A 20361-nucleotide genomic window follows, 5' to 3' on the forward strand; every position below is an offset into this window, starting at 1 on the left:
GCCGCTTTTACGGATCAGTGGCAGCTTCTGTTGACACCGGAAGTGCCTCCACGAGCTACCGCTACCACGGTTTGAGCTTTCCCCTCACTGCATGGAAGAGTCGGGATGGATGTTTACAGTAGTTTTTTTTTTTAATGTTTTTTCTATCTGTAGCCTAAAGCCTCCGTCGGTTGTGTTAACCTTATCTTACAGAGCCAGCATACAGTACATTAGGCGCTCGGGTTGTAACGTTTAAATGTTATTTAGGCTATTTATGGAAACGAGCGGAGTTGCTTTATCGCTGAACTTCTCGTGACATGTTCTGGAACAATGTGTTTAACGTTGAACATCGTCCCACATTTATGTGGAGCCTCAGCTCCCAGACGCAGACGGTCTATGTGCCCTTACTAGCTAACCAGCTAACAGCTACATCTTGTAGTTAGCTCCGAGCTGTGTGCTCACTTGTTGGGTTAAATCTGTACAAACACGCTGGGACCAAGATGTCAGCTGCTCTTGAGTGGGACAAAGTGACGGGAATTGACCCCGCGACCCTCCTTGACTGTGGTAAAGACCAGGTGGACGAGGTCTTCGACATGTTCATTATGGTAACAGTCCACACTTCCACACGAGTTGTAATTTCACATCACACTTCTCCTCGGATTAACCCTAAACTGCACATGCTTCTCAAACATGCTATGACCTGTTGCTCAAATAAAGACCACGATCCTGCCAACCCCATATCACTGTGCAGGGGGTTCTATCTCATTCCTCCTTGCAAGATAGATCCATCAGATAGTTTGGGTTTGACCTGTCCCCTCCATCTGTGGTCACTGTTGACCTGGATGTGTCACACAGCAGCCTTACATCTGCATAAAGCCATCCTTGAGGTTATTGCATATGAGAAATGTGAGTGCTGTCTGTCATCTAAACTTCAATGAGTCCATGAAACACTGTCACGTTTTGGTCTAAGCTCTCTACATTTGACTATCCAGATATGATCTGGTGCACTGATGATGAATGGAATGGTTGTTTAATTGAAATGCTTAAACGTTTGCTACCCTTTTTCTCTAAATCTTAGATGCTGATTCTCTGGTTTCTTTTTTTTTCTTCTATATTTCCCTTTTTCTTTTCCTGGATAATGGTGTCTGTTTTAGGCTGGGCACATAATGTGCATCACACAATAATAACAAAAAATCAATCAATTAAAAAAATCTAACAAATGTTTTCCTTCACAGACACAAGACTGGCAGCTGAAGAATAAAAGTCCTGAGACCATTCTTCATCTCCTTCAAATGTTTCAGGCCATACTCAAGGTGTTTAATTTGGTTATTGCCATATATCGATCTACACCATGTATATCAACAACCATCCTTGCATGCATATGTATCTCAAGGAGCAATAATATAAGTTTGACCCAGTGACTTTCTCTCACTCTGCCTGTTAAGATGAAGAATGGGGAACTTGCCGTTTCTGTCCAATTCCTCGAAGACGCCGGGGTAGACCATGCTAAAACTGGTCAGTGCACACAGAAAGTCAAAATGTTTCATTTGTTTAATTAACCTAAGATACATTATTGACTGTGACTTCTGCACTATAGTAACTGAACTCCATGCCAAGGTGTTCAGGCTGGAAAAAGAGCGCAAGGTAACACACCACACATGTCTTTCTGCCTGCCGGTTTTGTTTCTCTGTAAAATGTATGTTTGCATTTAGCATGTTACACAATCTACGTTATTCATTGAGCCACTGAGGATGAATGCCACCCCCCATTATACATTTGAAAAGAGAACACATTAATTTGTAATCACACTTCGTGCTGCTTTACTTCCGGCAACAGTGACAAATCTTTTAGCCAGTCATATTGTGTAACCCTGGCCTCAATGGGATTGGTTGTGGTGACTATAAGACAGCACATAAGAAGATTATAGCTAATTCCTTGTGTGCTCACAGCCATTACGTCTAGTTTCTGCTTGGTAATTAAGGTTTGTATATCATCAGAATTTGCCTTTCCGTGATTTGATTTGCTTTGCAACGAAAAAAGTTAATTCTCGTTAAAGACACTGCAAATGATAGTGTTTGCATGTGGTATCATGGTAAACAGATGGAGGTGAGACTAAGAGGTTTCTTGGGGGGGGTTGTTTGGGTGTTTATAATGTCTTGTCTCCCGTCCATACGGCTCAGCACTCCGGCACCGGGCCAGACACCCGCTTTCTGAGAGATGAGATTCGGCAGCTCGAGACCCAGCTGGCACAAAAGGAGAACGACTTGATCCAGTTGAATAAAGAAATGGTCAAAGAGAAGAAAACCAGCGAGGAGGTATGAGCATGTTACCCACAAGTCCCTTGTTTAGTGTTAGACCATGGATTTGTTGCTGAGTCCTTGGGTGACCTACATCTGTGAATTCGATTTTTGTTGTTGTTGCTTTGTGGTGTTTGTAGAAAGAGTTAGTGCCATTGGGTTATATTCAACTGAACATAATTGTATTACTTATATATTTTTAGAATATATTTTTGATAAGATACTGATTTTAATAAAATTAGAGGCTCATGTATTTATAACATTGCAGTTATTTGACTAATAAGTGCACTAATCTTACTAGACATTGTTCATTATGGTCAGTTTCCAATGATTAGGTTAATACTCCCAGTTCAAATGGGTGCAACAGCTGTTAAATATGCATCTAGTGTGGTGACATTCTGATGTGTTGATGTATTTTTTACCCTTTTTCTTATTTGTTCCAGTTGCTCGTGCGAGCAGAGGAGGCTGAGGACGAGGCCAGGAAGCTGAAAAGAGAGGTATGTTAGCTGGCACTGCATCATACACATCTTAAATCTTTCTGAAACAATCTCTCCATTCATCATCTCAGCCTCACTCAATACATAGTGTAACCTATTCATTCTTTACCTACCATTGTTTGTTCACGTTAATGCCTTCTCAAAATCCATCATCTTTTCTCATCTCTTTCTATTCCATTGGGGTAGATTAAAAGGCTTAAGAAGAAGGTAAGAAATATAGGTGGTGTCGTTACATAGTACTTGGTTTCAGTTATTCACAAGCCACAGAATTCTATAGCCCTCTGGAAAAGGTCAGGGAGAGTTTAAGGGGACCAGGGGAGACTGTCAGACAGGTTGAAAACATGTGTCAAATGAGATAAGATTAGATTCAAAGCATAGAGTTAAGTATGAACATAAGACAAACAGCAAATAGGTCAGTGTTTCACTTGTATGCAGTAGATGTTTTATAAAATTCTATGCCAGTGTGCATGTATTAAGAGTAACATGAATGTAGTTGTAGTTGTGTGTAGTTTCCTCATGCCCCAGTTTACAGTGACAGTAGATTTCATAGTTAGTCCATTTGAAATGTATAGAAACATTTGAATTGAAGGTTTGTCAAAAAATACAAATACTGTACAAGTGAGACATTTCACTGTTCTCATCCAAAGGCCACTGGCCTGATTTAGCTATCAGCTAATTTTCTATCTGCACTCCTTGGGCAGGTACACAGTAAATCTAAAACCAGATTTTTTGACTGATGGATATTAATTTAAGTGTGTAGTATCTAATAGATTGAATATAATGAGAGCTGAAACAAATTATTATTCCTATCATATTTCAGTCCGGCTAATGTTTCCTTGATTAATAGACTAATAGCTTCTGACAAGATGACGAAGGCCAAGATGGCATCTTCAAAAAATAGCTTGTTTTGTCAAATGAATGGTCCAAATCTCCAAGATATTCAGAATTTTGCATTTTGTTGCATACCAATATCTAAATCATAGTATGTTTAGATTACTGTACGACCACAGGGGCATTGGATCCAGTTTCTTGTCTGAGAGTAATCGTGTCCTTACTGTACCACCACACAGAACGAGCAGCTCCACCAGGATGTGGACTTCTATCGTGGAGAGCTGGAGCAGAAAGAGTCTGTCCCTTCCAGAGACGAGAGCGCTGAGACTCAGAGAAAGCTCAACTCTGCCAATCGCCAGCTCTACCAGTGCTTAGAAGACCTTCAGGTACTTGGATATCAATTTTTAACAACTGGTGGATGAGTCAGGTCTTGTAATATTACTATGCTTGAGTCTTTGTGGAATCCAGAATCGGTGTAGTTCCAAAAAACATGCAAGATAGGTCTATTTTATTTTAATAATAAATCAATGAATAATAATACATTTTAATAATGTTTTTTTCCGTCTATTTGGCGTTCATCTGTTTTCAAGACATGCTCTTTGTGCGACTGATTTGCAGTATGCAAAGTTATGCATCTACAAATCAAGTTATCCTTTATCTTATTCTTTGTGTCCATTAGCGAGTAGAGGATGAAAACTTGTACCTAAAGACACAGAATGAGCAGATGCAGAAAAGTCTGGAAGAGTCGGTGAGGGAGATGGAGACGATGACAGACGAGTACAACAAGATGAAGATTGTTGTGCAGCAGACCGACTCCATCGTGGACCAGCTCAGGAAAGAGAGGGATCATGCAAAGCTTCAAGTAAAGACCCTTTTCAATAAATTACTTTTTTTGTTCTGTATTAGGTGACCACCCTAAATCTGTGGGTGTGTATGTGTGTGTGGGAATCCCATCTTTTTGTGTGTTTCCTATGCAGGTCAGGGAGTTAACAGATAAGATCCATGCCATGACTGAGGAGGATGACCCAATTATGGCTGCAGTTAATGCCAAAGTGGAAGAGTGGAAGGTGGGTGTCATTAAGAAATGTCTACAGCTCCCAATATCGCACATCTTTTATGTTTTTCTAATTCAATTCACTTTTACTTATGTAGCACCAGATCACAACATACATTATCACAACACACTGTAGAGCCCTTACAATATTATAGAAAACAATCTCTTTAAGCCAGGTGTACGTAAACCATACATGTTATAACAGAGGAGCTAAGTATATTAAAAAGGCCGGATGGCAGGAACTCATGAAAGAATCCCAGAGATCTTTTAATCAACATTTTATGCTTTTCAACCAGGAAATCAGGGTCTTACTGTAGTTCCTGTGTAACAAACCTCACTGGGAAGGGGTTTTCTGAAGCTTAAGGAACTATCTGGGTGATGGTTTTTCCCTAGTGAGTGAAGTCCCCTAAGGCCAATACATTGTGTATACAGATTCAGAGTGAGCAAACACTGCCTGCAATTGTGTCAATGCAGTCACGGTGTAAACCAGAAAGATACTACTTTGGATACTAAGATAAGGGAGAGGACACTTTGTACTTTTCCATCTCTGTGTGTTTTCTTTGCAATATCCGTTCAAACGTCACCTTCACACATATCCCTTTTTACTAAAGTGAACACAGTGCTAGTGCTGGGCTGGTGCTAATGCTGGTTCAACCTGCAAACCTTTTAAGAACCAGTTTGCTTTTCCATGGACTAGAGCCACTGTAGAGCCACGACATTGCGTCACCATATACATGACTGTTGACGTCTCGACACTTCAACTTTATAAATTAACCCACGAACTGGCACTCATGATATTTTCTATTGAGTTATATATATCCATTCATTCATTGAATGCTCACTCAACGCGATAGAAAGAACGGAGCCTGAAATATAAAAAGATCTAATTCAAAGGTGGAGGCAAAAAAAGAATCGCTTCACACTGTCAGAATGTGAGGGAACTTGTTGTATCAGCTGTTCATATTTTAATCATCCAAAACTGAAGGATTATTAAATTCAGAGACAGCTGTGATGTCCTAAATCTATAAAATTTAACAGGATTTTATTTATATGCTTGTGTTTGTACTGGGATGATTCGGTTCCGTCGGTCGATCTAATACTGGACTCAGTTCAGCACAAAGATCCAAGATCATAGATCTATAGATTGTATATCAGCTGATCAGTCATCGAACCCTTGTTTCCTCCTCATTCTTCCATGTGCGTGCATCCATCGTGCAGTGTCACCGCAGTATTTATATATTTAGAGCAATCGGACCGGTTACGTCACACATCAGTGGATCCTAACCTCCACTCGGGTAGGATTTTGAAACAGAAGTTTGAAAGTGAATAGTTCTTCTTTATTTTTGTGAGTAATCTCCAGTGCGCTCTGTGCACTCTGTGGACCTGATGGCACAGTCACATTCACTGCATCAACTTTACACACACTCATCCGTAATTATACACGCACAGTGTTAGAAGATATTATTAAAAACTATTAATGACTTGGCTCTGAAATGCGCAAATTTTATATTTTATAAATCCCAACGTTTGCATGAGAAGTGGCGTGCGCATGTTGCAGGCCTGTTTTGTGCGTACGTGTCGTATATTTAAGCAGCAGTGATGTTGAAGATGATGATGAAGGAATCTCCGCGGACACCGTTCTTGCTTGTATAATAAGGTTTATTACACAGAAGTTACAGGTCAGGACGGGTACCGGCACACCCGGAGACGTTCTCGGCCAATTCAGAAGTCTCAGTCGCCGGTGCCGGACAAGCATTCATATAGGGAACTTGTTTACGCCCAAAACTAGAGATAAAATGATATCATACATAGGGGCATCTAATTCGAAACATGCTTCCTACTTGAAGATGGGAACCCCTCCATCTAACAGGTCAAAGAGCATTCTCAGGAAGAGATAACTAACAAGTAACATATTGTAATAGCACTTAGGGAGTCTGAGAGTCCAGAAACCAGGCGCCGCTAGCTGTAAACCTGTCATTATGTTTTACACACGTGTCAAAATGATCCATGTTAACTAAATACACCACATATTTCCCCCCTTCGAGACTTCACAAAGTCTCGAAAGAACAAAAGAATAAAACATACAGGTGTATAATCATGACAAAAATAACAATCCGTCCTGTAACATAATTGTAATAATAAAGCAACTGTATGGAGCGTAAAAGTGAGAGTGAAAAACCCATCAGGCAGCTATCTTTCCTGAAATATCCATCAAACAAACTAGACGGGAAAATTCTCTCACGGCCCCTCTGCCTAGGCGACCATACATAGTACTCCATACCAATGAAATTAGGAATTTTAGCAAATTGTGCAAGGAAATGATTTAAGCAAATACATATGGAACCCTCAGCAAATCAAAACAAAACAAATGTCCAAAGTCAGGCTGGTCGACCCATCGCACCTTCCAACGGACCTTTTCCTGCCTAGCCCCTCTATCCCTAAACACCAAGAAAAAGAAAACATCTGAGGTCCCAGTATATTTACCCAATAACAGAAAACATCATTTTCCTAGCAATTAACACACAGAGAATATAATTCAATTTTAATATTATTCATGCGTATATATAAGAGAAAACATAAGAATGTATAACACTGTAGTTTCTCAGCAGCATTGATTCTCAGTTGTAGTATCGATGACGTGTTGAATCTGGATATCGTATCATACGTCCTTGTTCAGAGTCCTTCAATCCATTCGTATTGTTCTGTTTGAAGTGTCTGAATCCATTCAACACATCGGAGTCCCTGAACAATCAACCACCCTCACAGTGGTCTTCCCCCAATATGTTCTAGAATGAAAGAAAAGAAAACCAGTATCTTTTGCATACAAAACAGATACAAATTAAACATCAAATATAGATTAACACTCTATCAGTAAATGTGAAATTATAAGTCATATTGTCCATTTCCCCCCTGTACACACACCACTAATATAAGAAGAAACTACAAAATAACTAAGCAATAACAGAGGTAAATGTTAGGATTATAATAACATCAGATATTCAAAATGGATATACATCCACCCTTATCACGTCGTCCTCATCAAGGTCCGTGTCAGCACCAAATAATAATGGCATCTGAGTTTGATCACCGGGCATCACAACTCCAACCCATCTCAATATCATAACCTTCGCAAAGGTCAACAACAGCGTACAAAAACAAAACATCACACTCAACGTTAGAACAAGTGCTGCCAAAACCTGAACTAACACTGCTCCTACTGGCCCTAATTTGTCTTGCAACCAAGCATTTGCAGACCATCCAGCGTTTTCCGACGGGCCAAACGCATCCCTTATAAGCTTCAATGCATCTATAACACTAGTCATATTATCAGAACTATCAGGAATCAAAGTATAGCACGCATTCCCAGTTAAGTTCAAAGCCACACATAGGCCACCTTGTTTGGCCAAAATATAGTCTAGAGCCATGTCATGTTTTAGCAACGTCAGTCTGTGGCTTTTCTCAGTATTTGACAAATATTCAAAACCTTTTATGGTTGCGTTTGCAAAACCCTGTAGGGTGTAGGTAATATTATCAATGTGATCTGCCAAGAATGTCACCCCATACCATGGAAATAATCCTATAGCCCACTTCTCTGCTAAACTGATTCTCCAATGGTATGATTCCAAATTGTTAAACTGTGCCATCTCCCGTTTCTTCCTACTTCCGGAAACGACATTAGATTGGACCTCATCTGGCCCTTTTCCCTTCTGCATAGTAAAAACCTCATATGGGAGTTTCAACGTTGCCATATAACAGCATCCTGTCCACCCATACGGTAGAAATATATATGCCTTATCACCACAAACCCACCAAATATCCTTGAAATTCCCTATAGTCACATTCCCAGGCAAACTTTGGATCTGCACCCTTAAAGTTATATTCTGTCTCTGATGTGGTACATCAAAAGTTACTTCATACGAATCATTACTCATCTTATGTCCACGCTTACCCAAGTCCATCATATATTCGTCACAATCTGATATCCCCATAAACATTCCCGGCCCATCATGAGTATTATTTGAACAAAAACAGCTGGTAGCTCTCACTGATGTCACTTCCATTATATCAGGGACCGCCGTTTTGATATTTTCATGCTGATCAAGTAAATTTACATATGGTAATTCCCCCAACCAAGAACAAGTAAATCTAGACTTAAACAGATGTACTGACAAAGCCATCACTATATCTTCTGCTGACTGCTGCTGATACAACAGCCACGATAGTGCATAACTTTGGCATATAGCGGTTAGTGGGTCTGGTACAGTTTCTAAAATTGAAGGCCATGAGTTCGGCGATGGAATCTTTACCACACATGGACCATTCCAATTCGTAACCGATCTTACGGAATGCGTTAATTGCTGGAACCATAAGTTCCTACTTGCCCATGGGTCTGCAATTTGTAATACTGAAGGATCAAACCCAAACGCCTTCCATTTAGTTTCTCTCTTTTGTAATGTATGGTATTGATCAGTCATATGTTCTGGTGTCTGATCAGAGTCAAAAAAGTAATTATCTACGTCTGAAATAGTCCTCTGAGCTGTCACAGATGAATCTGCATCATTCTCTTCCATCATCTGTTCTCTAACTTCAACAATCTCATTACTACTGTTCACCCTAGGCTCTATCTTTAACATTAGCTTCTGGGTTATATTAACCACATCCTTAAATGTCAAAGGTGTCATGTCAAATGTCTGCGTCACATTTACAAATGTCGTAGACGTCAAAGATGTCGTCACTGTTGTAGTATTCATCCCCTTCAAAGTCATAGCTAGAGTAGTAGCCTGAGTTGATGTATGAACACTCTTAGTTGTTTCTGGAGCTAAAGTAACAAGCTTCATCTGTGTACTATTCAGCCTTGGAGTGATTACTGTGGTAAATTGTTCCTGAACCCCTTTAGTAACCGTGAAAACTCCAATAGGACTCAAATCTTTTATCATGAGTGTCACTTTACGAGTTATATGACCTTTTATCCAATAATTTTGATATGGAACAAATTTAAACTCCGGTTCTAAATAAGTACACATGTATTCCCCTTGGTCTTCCCATGTAACTTTACGCAGGACAAGTGAACAATCATCTTTAATTTTCAACCACCTCATGTCATTATACAAAACATACTTCCTTTGATCACGAGGCACAATATCAACTTCAGGTCTTGTCAACAACACATCTTCACCACGACTATTTTCCCACTTGGGAGGAATGTTACTACCAACATTCCACCTTCCACATCGACAAGGAAGGTAAGCTGTTCCTCCTAACTTAACTCTGATCACAGTATTCAAAGGAGGTGGCGTTATAGAAATCATCTGAGGCGCCACTGTAGTTAAATGCGATACATTTATACCTTCAATAACTTTTAACACTAAAAGGGTAGATTTCCCTTCCATTTTCCCAGCTTTCGTCTGGGGAGTTGATGTCATCGTCGTCAATTCTCTTGTTTCCCCAACATCTTGGAGGTCTATATTCTTATTCTCACCTATTATCACTAGAGACACTATACGAACTCTAAATCCCAACTCGGACCGCTCACTCCCAAAACGTGGATCATAAAAAGAACACCTATAATCACCTTGATCTTCCTGTTGAGGCCTATATACATAAAGACTACAATCTCCCTCAACCTTCAGTCTCCGTTGTCATTAATTAACGTATACTTCCTTAATGGTGATGTCCCTAACAGAACTAGAACTCTACCATGGCTATCTTCTAACCACATTCCACATACCTTCCTATCTGCCTGAAATGTAAGATTTACATTTCTGGCCTGACTTACTTTTTCTTTCTCCTCTAGCTTCAGTCTCAGCTGTTTCAGCTGTCTTGTACTAAAACTTCCCCCAGTTGGAAACCCACATTCTTTCATCCACACTTGTACTTGGCTTAGTGCTGTGTCACCATAGTTCCTTCGCATGAAGTTCATATTAGGACTACTCAGATCAGTTTATCCAAATCTTTAAATTGTTATCTTTACTGTTACTTATACTCATAAAAATGTCCATTGTACGTGAACCCAAATAAGCCTTGACTTTCTATACTAAGTGGAACACTGAAAAACGCACCACATAAATCTAACACTGTGAAATGTGTCGCATCTGGAGGAATTTGGGCTAACAAAGTATGTGGATCAGGCACTTCTGCTGGAAAATCAGCTATCACTTCATTCACCGCTCTCAAATCATGTACCAAGCGATATGAATCATCTGGCTTCTTTACAGGCAACAAAGGCGTGTTACTCTGGGGATTCTGTGTTATCTTCAGAACACCTGCTTTCAAAAGTCCTTCAATCTGTGGTTCAATTCCTCGGATTGCCTCTTCCTTCAGTGGATACTGGTTCTTCCAAGGAGGTTTGACTCCTGGTCGGAGTTCAGCTCTCACTGGTTGGGCTGACTTCACAAGTCCAGTATCGGTACTATGCCGAGACCACAAACATTCTGGAACTTGTCGCAGCATCTCTTCTCTCATTAAGTCTGAGTCCATCTTAGCACTGCAAATTGACTCATGTGTCATCCGCACAGTTTGTGGCTTTCCTTGTCCTTGAGCAGAGATCATAATCTTAATGAATCTCTGATCCTCACTCCTCCAGATGGCAAGATTCTCTTTTACCGGTATAAAAACAGCTTCTTCTGCTTCTGCCATCATTTCTCCTATATGCTTCTGCGTATATTCTTCACACACCAACAAGGTCACATGTGGCACACTCTTCTCGATATCAAACTCTTTATCCAAATGGTCATCTCTGTGTATCTTCATAGCTGCTCCTTGTGGTCCCAAAATTATACAGCCCGAACTGAGTTGAACTTGCTTTGGTTGACGACTCAACCATTCCTCTGTGTTTGGTTGGGCATCATTATTGAAATACTTGAGCGTGCAGTGAAATGGATACTCTGGAAGCTTCGCATCAGGCATATTGGCAATGATAAACTTCTCCCACAATTTAGCTGGCTCCAAAAAATCTGCATTAAGACTTCCGATCCAAAATACTGAAGAAGCTTCAGTCTCCGTTGTCATCAATGATTGGTGAAAAATATCATTTGGCACTTCCACCAGACAGCCGTCTGGTGTAAACTTTATTGTACACTTCAATCTACACAAAGCATCTCTTCCCAAAAGTGCAATAGGTGTATGTTCTGATACCAATATGGGTATTGTAATCTTCCGATTTTTATAACTGAGCTCAATTGGTTCTGTGAGAGGAATCAGCTGTTTCACTCCCTCAAACCCGATTGTCCGAATCAATTGACCGGACATGGGGAGATGTATAGCATCTTCAGGCTGAATACAGGTAAAAGCAGCTCCGCTATCCACCATCACTTCCAATGGTCGATTATTTATTTTCACCTCTATTGTTGGATCTCTCTCCGGCCCTGACACTATCAGCTGACACCCCCCTTTCGAGTCTTCAGGGCATCTCTAGAATCCTGGTTCCGGGCCTCTGTAAGGGTTCACCGGTCCCCTGGGTGGCCCTGATTGGCCCCTGAATCCTCCTCTGAAGTTTCCTCTGGAGTTCCCTCTGAAATTCCCTCTGAAATTCCCTCTGAAGTTGTTGCACTCACGGGCAAAGTGGCCTAATTGTCCACAATTATAACATTCTTCTGAACGCTGTTGAAAATTTTGATTAAACCTTCCTCCTCTTCCTCTTCCGAAATTTCCTTGATCCCTTCCTCTCCAAGTCTGCGCTTGACCAAAAGTTGGCTGTGGGTAGGAGACGACTGGAACCACCGATGATGGCTGGAACGATTGGAGCTGAACCTGGTTCGGCTGTAGTTGTGGTAATGGTTGATTTAGTGGAGCCTGATTCTGTATAACCAGAGCCTGCTTCTTCTCCATCTTCTTATTATCCACCAGTTGTATTTGATTGAGTTTTCTGAGGGTCTCTTGGTCCTGATCTTTCTGGTCATGTTCCTTTTTCCTATACAGCACCACTTGATGGGCTATATGATCCGTATAGACACCCTTTGCCATGCTTCCAAGACCAACCACCTCTGCCAGTTTGCTCCTCACTGATAGGGGCAACCCCTTCTGTATTCTGGCTCGCAAAATTGACTGCTCCATTTGATTCAAATCCGGGTCATTTCCTGTGATATTTCTCCACACTTGATGAGCTCTCGACACATAGGCCCTCGGGTTTTCTTCCTGTCCCAGTGGTTCAATAAAAATGTTGTCAGGATGTACATTTGTCGGAAATGTCTCTTTCAGCGCTCTCCACGCTCGACCTCTATTTGCAGAAAACAGCTCTGAATCATTCACAGCAGTTCCCACATATCGATTAAGTCCAGCTTTCTGTAGAATATCTCCCATAGCATGAACTCCAAGGAGATTAGCCAAGAGTCTCTTAATATCTCCAGTGGCAGGTTGTTCTCCCACCATAATCTCTTCCAACTTCGAAATCCAATAATGTGCTCCATCTTGAAGAGTAGGTAACTTCTCAAGTATGTTTGACATATCTGTACTCTGCCAAGGCTTATACTCCAAACTCTGCCCTCGGATGACCACTGGAAACATCTTCTTGAGTGTCAACTGTTTTCTTGAGCGCAATGCATTTTTCATGCCTTCTTTCTGCAGCTCTTCCTTCCGTATCTGCAACTCCTCTAACTGGTTCACCAGTGTTCTTTGTCTTTCTGGATTACTAGTTTTTCCCAAGTCATAGGAGCATCGGTCCATACTTCTTTCGACCTCTCTTAAAGTCCTCCGTAAGTCCTCTTTTATTTCAGTACTGGATGTCGCAGGACAAAACCTTCTTGAAGATGAAGGAGTCCTGGTCTCCAAATCTTCATCGCTGTCTCCATTCTCACTGTCATTATTGGTATCATCTCCTCTCTTTTCCATCCTTTCCTTCTCCACCTTCTCATTTTCCATCCTTTCCTTGTCTACCTTCTCATTTTCCATCTTTTCCTTGTCCACCTTCTCATTTTCCATCTTTTCCTTGTCCACCTTCTCATTTTCCATCTTTTCCTTCTCTTCCTTGTATGTGGACACAAGTACCTCCATTATTATAATTACATCTGGGTTAAGAGTCCCCTCTACTGGCCATGGTTGGTCAATTTCAGGCCAGAATTTATGCCATTTTTCCGATATTTTTGCAATGTTTGCGATGCCTTTAACTAAAGGATTATTCTTCTGTACTACATCAACAGGAGTAGTTACTTTTGGACTTTTAGTGCCCTTTTTCCACATTGTAACGGCTTCCTTATGTTCCCTTATTGTAAATTAAAAAGTAATTGCTAAGATTAAAACTACTTAAAGCTATTTAGATTACTTATCTCCCCTCTTTTTTTTTTTTTTTTCAATCAATCAACCAATTAACCAATCAACCAATTAACTAACCAATCAAACAATCAAACAATTAACAAATCAATCAATTCATGTATTAAAACCATTAAGACACCACAGCCAATAATAGAAATGAAATTGATTTGCCAACTCCAAAGGAATCAAAAGCTCATTGATGTAATAGCACAACCCAAAGTCTGCTTTATAATATTTGACAAAAAGATCACGCACTCCCACAAGTGACTGACTGTCACCAAATGTGCTCTTAGTCGCAGGAAGACAATCACCTAATTATCAACCAATATTCACCTCAAATCATCAAACAGTCACAATAGTGAATCTCCAACACAGCACAGATCAGAATAAGCCACGCACAAACAATAAAACTTACATCTGCAACTGACAGCAGAGTTTAGACCAAACAATCATATTCTATTAATTAGTTAAATGCATTAACTGGTCAGTCCGTTGCCAAGCCCTTTATTTATTTATTTATTTATTTATTTATTTATTTTTGGATAAACTGTACCGGCCTTGATCAGACTGGAGACAGGAGCAGCACACGCAGACGTCAGCAAGCCTCAATCTGTGTGATGCACCGGCCTCAATTCCCACTCACCGTAAATGGATAAGGGAAAAGAAACAGGCAATGATTTAGTATCTTATGAACCCATTAGGTCTTTTGAATAGCATCATAAGCGATTCAGTATGATTTGCACACATTTGCACACGTTATCTGCCAGCATTTAGGTCAATAGATGTTTTTCTCCTTTAAATACCAGTAATAATCCCATACCATGCATCATCAATATATAATTTAGTTTATTTCACTCTAATAATATCTTTAAAGTTCTCAATAGTTTATTATTTATTCACGGCTGTATTAATAACTCAACAGTCCTTTCATAAACCAATATATATCTGTATGACTCTCGGCCTGCACACAGCACATGTGTCAGTCCCAGTGAGGAAAAACAGATATGTTATTCTTATTTATACCAGCCCGTAGTGTAGATGTTCACACTCTTGATACCAGCATATGTGCATTCTCTAGTCAATGCAACCAATTTCCTCTCGTTATCACCTTAAAACTAAATTCTAACTATCTCTCCTTCTATCCAAATTATCATTATCCAGTATTTAAAGTCCAAAATGTCAAATTAAACTCAATTTGTTCCCAAATTAAACCCCTAACTAAGCATTGTAGAATTTAATGAAAACCAAATGAAACAAAAAGTTTTAGCGGTTAAAGAATTTTTAGAACTACAAACATATCCAATCTAGCTGAATCAAACAAACAATATTATTTCCTAATACTGTCTGCACAATCTCGCTGTCCCACAAACAAACAAACAAACTGTCTTTTTTAGCTTAAACTAAACCCCATTAAAGAATTGTTTTTCTGTTGTTTTTTTTAAACTTTGTGACTCTGCCCCTGCGTCTCACAGGAGGGTGTTAATCACAGAGGTGAGAGCATGAAAGTCTCTCCTCATGTCGCTGTACTCATGTTTTAGAAAATTTACAACCCCCCTTTCTGAATTCTTTCAGGGGAGCCGAGGAGAGATCCGAAGAAAAACATGGGGAAGGTGGGGGCGAGTGGAGGGAGGGAAAACTAGACCCACATAATTCATTACGTCCTCTGGAAGAGGCTCATTGTTTTATTTAATACAGAAAGCAAAATATCTTTCCTTATAAGTTATCAAATTTCCCGTTATCAACCACAACCTATATATGTTTATTCAATCATAAAATCTTATTTATTAACCTAAACCACATAGACCAACCCCTGCTGCAGTTTGTCACACACAGCTGGAACACAGTAGTGACCACGCTTCACACACACACCAGGATACGGCTGGGAGATGTCTCCCTGTTCATGAACGCACACACATTGCCACACAATGAAAAACACTGCAAATTCAACCCAAAAACACAAACAGCACTCATCTTATATTCCCCAAAACAACTCATTCATACCATACATTCCTATAGCATGCTTTTTGCCGCGCACTTTTCTTTCTTATTCTTTTAAATTTATGCTACCTATGAGATGCAAATATTCGATGAGAGGCTGCACCAAACACTGTTCGTCAACAAATGTTCAGAGTGAGAACATACAATCGAATTTTTAATTCTACAATCTCCAGTTTATTAAACTGACCTGTGGTGAGGTTTTGCGGCCCATTCTAACAGCTCCTCTTCCTGAGGGCTTCTATATCCAGATTCTGCGGCGTCTTTCCCTGATCATCTCTTTGATCCTATTTCTCTCTCATTACTCTGTCCCTTATCACTGTTTACATTTATTTATTCAAATTTCCTGGATCCAGGATTATCCCAATTTTCTCTTTTTAACTCAATTCCTGACTATGTCAAAGCCAACTGTCACGCAGTGACTAATCTACACATGTCTTACCGTTAAGAAGTTGAGGGCCCAATCTTCATTAATCTCGCACAATGTTATTTAGCTCACCTTATCGTTACAATGAAGCTATTCTACACATACAATACATCTCTTGTATTTATGTTATTTCCTTTCTTCACTTTTTATCTTCTCTTATAATAATCCCCCCTTTATTTGCGTTGTGCACTACGCAAATAAAATCAAATTTAGCACGGAGCTTCACTTCAAACATCAACACAACATGACATGTCCATAAAAAAGAAAAGGTTCTTTACGGTGTGACCAGACAGCAGGCACACAACAGCTTCAATGAATGAACCAGCATCCAGTCAAGTGAGAAATGCTCACCGTGTGTGAAGATCTTGGAGATGCCGCAGGCCACAGCACGTCCAGAGTTCGTGACGCCAAATTTGTCGTATATTTAAGCAGCAGTGATGTTGAAGATGATGATGAAGGAATCTCCGCGGACACCGTTCTTGCTTGTATAATAAGGTTTATTACACAGAAGTTACAGGTCAGGACGGGTACCGGCACACCCGGAGACGTTCTCGGCCAATTCAGAAGTCTCAGTCGCCGGTGCCGGACAAGCATTCATATAGGGAACTTGTTTACGCCCAAAACTAGAGATAAAATGATATCATACATAGGGGCATCTAATTCGAAACATGCTTCCTACTTGAAGATGGGAACCCCTCCATCTAACAGGTCAAAGAGCATTCTCAGGAAGAGATAACTAACAAGTAACATATTGTAATAGCACTTAGGGAGTCTGAGAGTCCAGAAACCAGGCGCCGCTAGCTGTAAACCTGTCATTATGTTTTACACACGTGTCAAAATGATCCATGTTAACTAAATACACCACATACGTAACGGTTATAACTGAGGCCCTTGAACTGTCACAAGTGAGTTTGGCTCTTTTGTTGACCTTCAATTCTGCTGATCTCTTCCTCAGAGGGTGCTCTCTGGGAAGGATGAAGAAATTCTCGCGTACCAGCAGATGATCCGGGATCTCAGGGAAAAGCTGCGTTCAGCCCAACTGGACTTGGACAAAAGCAACATTATAGCCCTGCAGCAGGTCTGGTTTGTTTGTATCTCTTGCTCTCTCTCTTTCTACCTCTCTCCCCTTTCTTTCTCCCTACATAAGTACATACATACAAATATATATATACATAAGATATACATGTATATGTATATATACATGCATGTGTTTTTTATTTTATTTATTATCATTTTTTATAAAAATAGATAGATAGATGTATATATATTTTATAAAGATATATATATATATATATATTTTTTTTGTATAGATGGATAGATGGATAGATGGATAGATAGATAGATAGTTAATGATGTAGAAGTGTGTATAGAGTGTATACATATATACTGTATATTGATTGACTTGAAGGGCTTGAAACAGCTGTAGTTGGACATTGACATAAAACATACCAATCATGTATATGGGTAAAAAAAAACTGTTATTTGACCTATTTCTTGGCGTCATCACAGGAAGTGTTTTTAATGACACAGTTGAACATATAAAGAAAAGCTGCATGACATGAGAGTGCAGGGGAATACTGACTGTGGTAATTGTAATTTCATGTTCTTCCAGCTCCGTCTTTTTTTCCTACTCTCTTTGATTTCTCTTTATGCCTTGTTACATTTTATGAACCTGTCCTTCCTTCTGCTGCCCTGGGCCAGGTCATATATGAACTCTGTGCTGTAAGTTTCATTTGTCATCTGTCTCTTATCTCCAGCCATCCCCCTTTTTTCCATTTCATAAACGTCCTTAATGATGAAAGTGCCAATAATTCAGTGTGCCACAGCCACGCTCAGTCACGCACATAAAGTCTCATGATTTTAAATTGTTGCCCTAAAGGCTGTTCAAGAGCGAGATAACCAAATCAAGATGCTGAGCGAGCAGGTGGAGCAGTACACAGGGGACATGGAGAAGCATACCCTGCTCATTGAAGACCTGAAGACGTCCACAAAGAGAGACAGAGGTGGGTGGATTCCTGCTTAATATTCCAGCCCGAAAAACATTCTAAACCAAAAACAACTGTAATGAAGTCAGCCAATGTTCTGTCTGAAATGATAATAACACTCATTATTTGACTAAGGACTGTCCTTTCTCAATTTTGGACTGCAAACAAATTTGTAGAGAGAATTGAAAGTCTAAGAATTAAACTCCTGTTGACTTAATTTTCTGTCCCCTGGTTCTATTAATGTAAATAAGAACAAGTCCAGTAATTTGTAATTATGTCACATAGAGAAAAAATATAAATAGATAAACAAATAGTTTGTATTTACAGTATATAGCCATAGTCTAGTATTCATGACCATTCAAAGCGCTTTACAGTGCAGCTTTTTTTTACCCATTCACGCAGACATTCTTACAGTGCATTTATGTACAGCACTTTCTTTATCACTCATGATTCATAATTCATAGCACAAAGGGGCAATTTGGGGCTCAGTGTCTTGCCCACGCAGAATGGGGGGAGACTAGGATCGAACCGCTGACATCCTGGTTAGTGAACGACCCACTCCACATCCTGAGCTGCCCAGTTGAATTAGCCGAGAACACTGCCAAATATTCTCTGTTCTCAGCTTCTCAAATGGAATGCTCTTCTCTGTTTTATGCTGTCGTTGAGTCAATATCTTTTGTTTTATACAAAACTTGGGAATTCTCATGAACATTTTATTAAATATTTTCTAATAATACTTGTGTATATATATATTAATAAAATATATATATTGATATATTTAATTTTAATGTTAACAGATAAATTGTTGATACTTTATGATTTATAATGAGGTAAAAGAGTAATTACAGTTTCACAAGAATTTACAAGCATAATTTAACAATTTCTCTATGGTAATGTGTGTCTTTCCTCATAAATCTGTTTTTATATGTATACACATGGATAGAAATAATATAACACAATATCTCATAGGTGGGTGAGTACTTATTGTGATTCTGTTCTCTGCAGAAATCTGTGTTTTTCTATTAACAAGCTTAAATGACTGTGATGAGGAAGGGATAACTCCTAGGGACGTGTGTCATGGCATTATTGCCCAACTTTGCATTTTCCTGACCTCCACTGAGCATTTTAGCATATTTCAGTTTATTCTTTTGGTTTTACGGTCCCGCAACTTCACTGTCTGGTACAGTGTCACTGTTAATCGGCATAGTGTCCACTTGCAGCAGGCAGCTGTTAACAGCACTAAAGCTTGCCTGAGTCTGTAACGTTGCTTGTGCTTGTAATTAGGTAAATTAGATCAATTGGAAAATATTCTGCCATCACCAGATGGTCACTGTTGTCTGCAGTTAAAGGAATCATTTATTTTTCTTGTTCCAGGCTTACCCTCAACCACACAGCAGAGGAAGATGGAGGAGCTGAAGTCTAAGCTAGAAGCCGCAGACACCAGAGCAGTGGAAGCAGAGCTTGCCGCAAAGCTGGCAGAAGATCATGCTGAGGAAAAAGACAAAGCACTCATTGAGGCCTCAAACCGCTTGAGCCAGTATGAATCTGTAAGTCTATTGATACCCCATCCTTCCCCTTAGCTTACATCAAAGATGTTTTTAGTCCAAATCAAATTACTTAATACTTAAATTCCCAGAAGCAAAGTTTATGTTTTTTCCCCCCCTTGTCCATTCTCACTTTTAACATTGAAATCACTATGTGACCATGGTGTGATCAACATGCTTTTTGGGTGTACAAGCTAAGTGTTTGTCTTTCACCATGTCCAATCACATTACCAAAAAGCGTATGAGTCGGTAAACAAGGAAATAAAGGAAGTAAGGCCAAGCAAGCTTTTTGAAGGACGAGTAACCACAGCTCCATATCTGTATTACAGGGCACTTATGGCCTGGAATCTGCCATTGCGGAGATCAAAGAGTGTAAGAATCAAATTAGAGTGAGAGATTGTGATGCAGAGGCCATGACCAAAGAGATCAACCAGCTTGAAATGAGAATCAATGACCTCATTGATGAAAATGAGGATCTCAGAGAAAGACTTGGTGAGAATTTTGTT

General features: G+C 39.7%; 1 protein-coding gene across 6 annotated transcripts in view; it reads left to right on the forward strand.

The window, feature by feature from the left end:
- The first annotated feature begins 18 nt into the window (after nucleotides 1-18).
- The window catches only part of cep290 (centrosomal protein 290), a 58141-nt gene continuing 37798 nt past the window's right edge, over nucleotides 19-20361 (forward strand). Inside the window, exons 1-14 of one of the 6 annotated variants that reach the window (XM_034587160.1) lie at nucleotides 19-584; nucleotides 1215-1292; nucleotides 1425-1494; nucleotides 1577-1622; nucleotides 2153-2294; nucleotides 2720-2773; nucleotides 3844-3990; nucleotides 4284-4466; nucleotides 4582-4671; nucleotides 17282-17404; nucleotides 18028-18048; nucleotides 18206-18329; nucleotides 19686-19858; nucleotides 20185-20347. In XM_034587160.1, the coding sequence (XP_034443051.1) occupies nucleotides 480-584; nucleotides 1215-1292; nucleotides 1425-1494; nucleotides 1577-1622; nucleotides 2153-2294; nucleotides 2720-2773; nucleotides 3844-3990; nucleotides 4284-4466; nucleotides 4582-4671; nucleotides 17282-17404; nucleotides 18028-18048; nucleotides 18206-18329; nucleotides 19686-19858; nucleotides 20185-20347 (1519 nt within the window). In that variant the 5' untranslated portion in view covers nucleotides 19-479. Of the gene's footprint in view, nucleotides 585-1214; nucleotides 1293-1424; nucleotides 1495-1576; nucleotides 1624-2152; nucleotides 2295-2719; nucleotides 2774-3843; nucleotides 3991-4283; nucleotides 4467-4581; nucleotides 4672-17281; nucleotides 17405-18027; nucleotides 18049-18205; nucleotides 18330-19685; nucleotides 19859-20184; nucleotides 20348-20361 lie in introns of all 6 variants that reach the window. The other 5 variants (XM_034587156.1, XM_034587155.1, XM_034587158.1 and 2 more) reach the window with 5 other exon arrangements.

The sequence above is a fragment of the Hippoglossus hippoglossus genome, chromosome 6, assembly GCF_009819705.1.
Source record: "Hippoglossus hippoglossus isolate fHipHip1 chromosome 6, fHipHip1.pri, whole genome shotgun sequence".
NCBI lineage: Eukaryota > Metazoa > Chordata > Actinopteri > Pleuronectiformes > Pleuronectidae > Hippoglossus > Hippoglossus hippoglossus.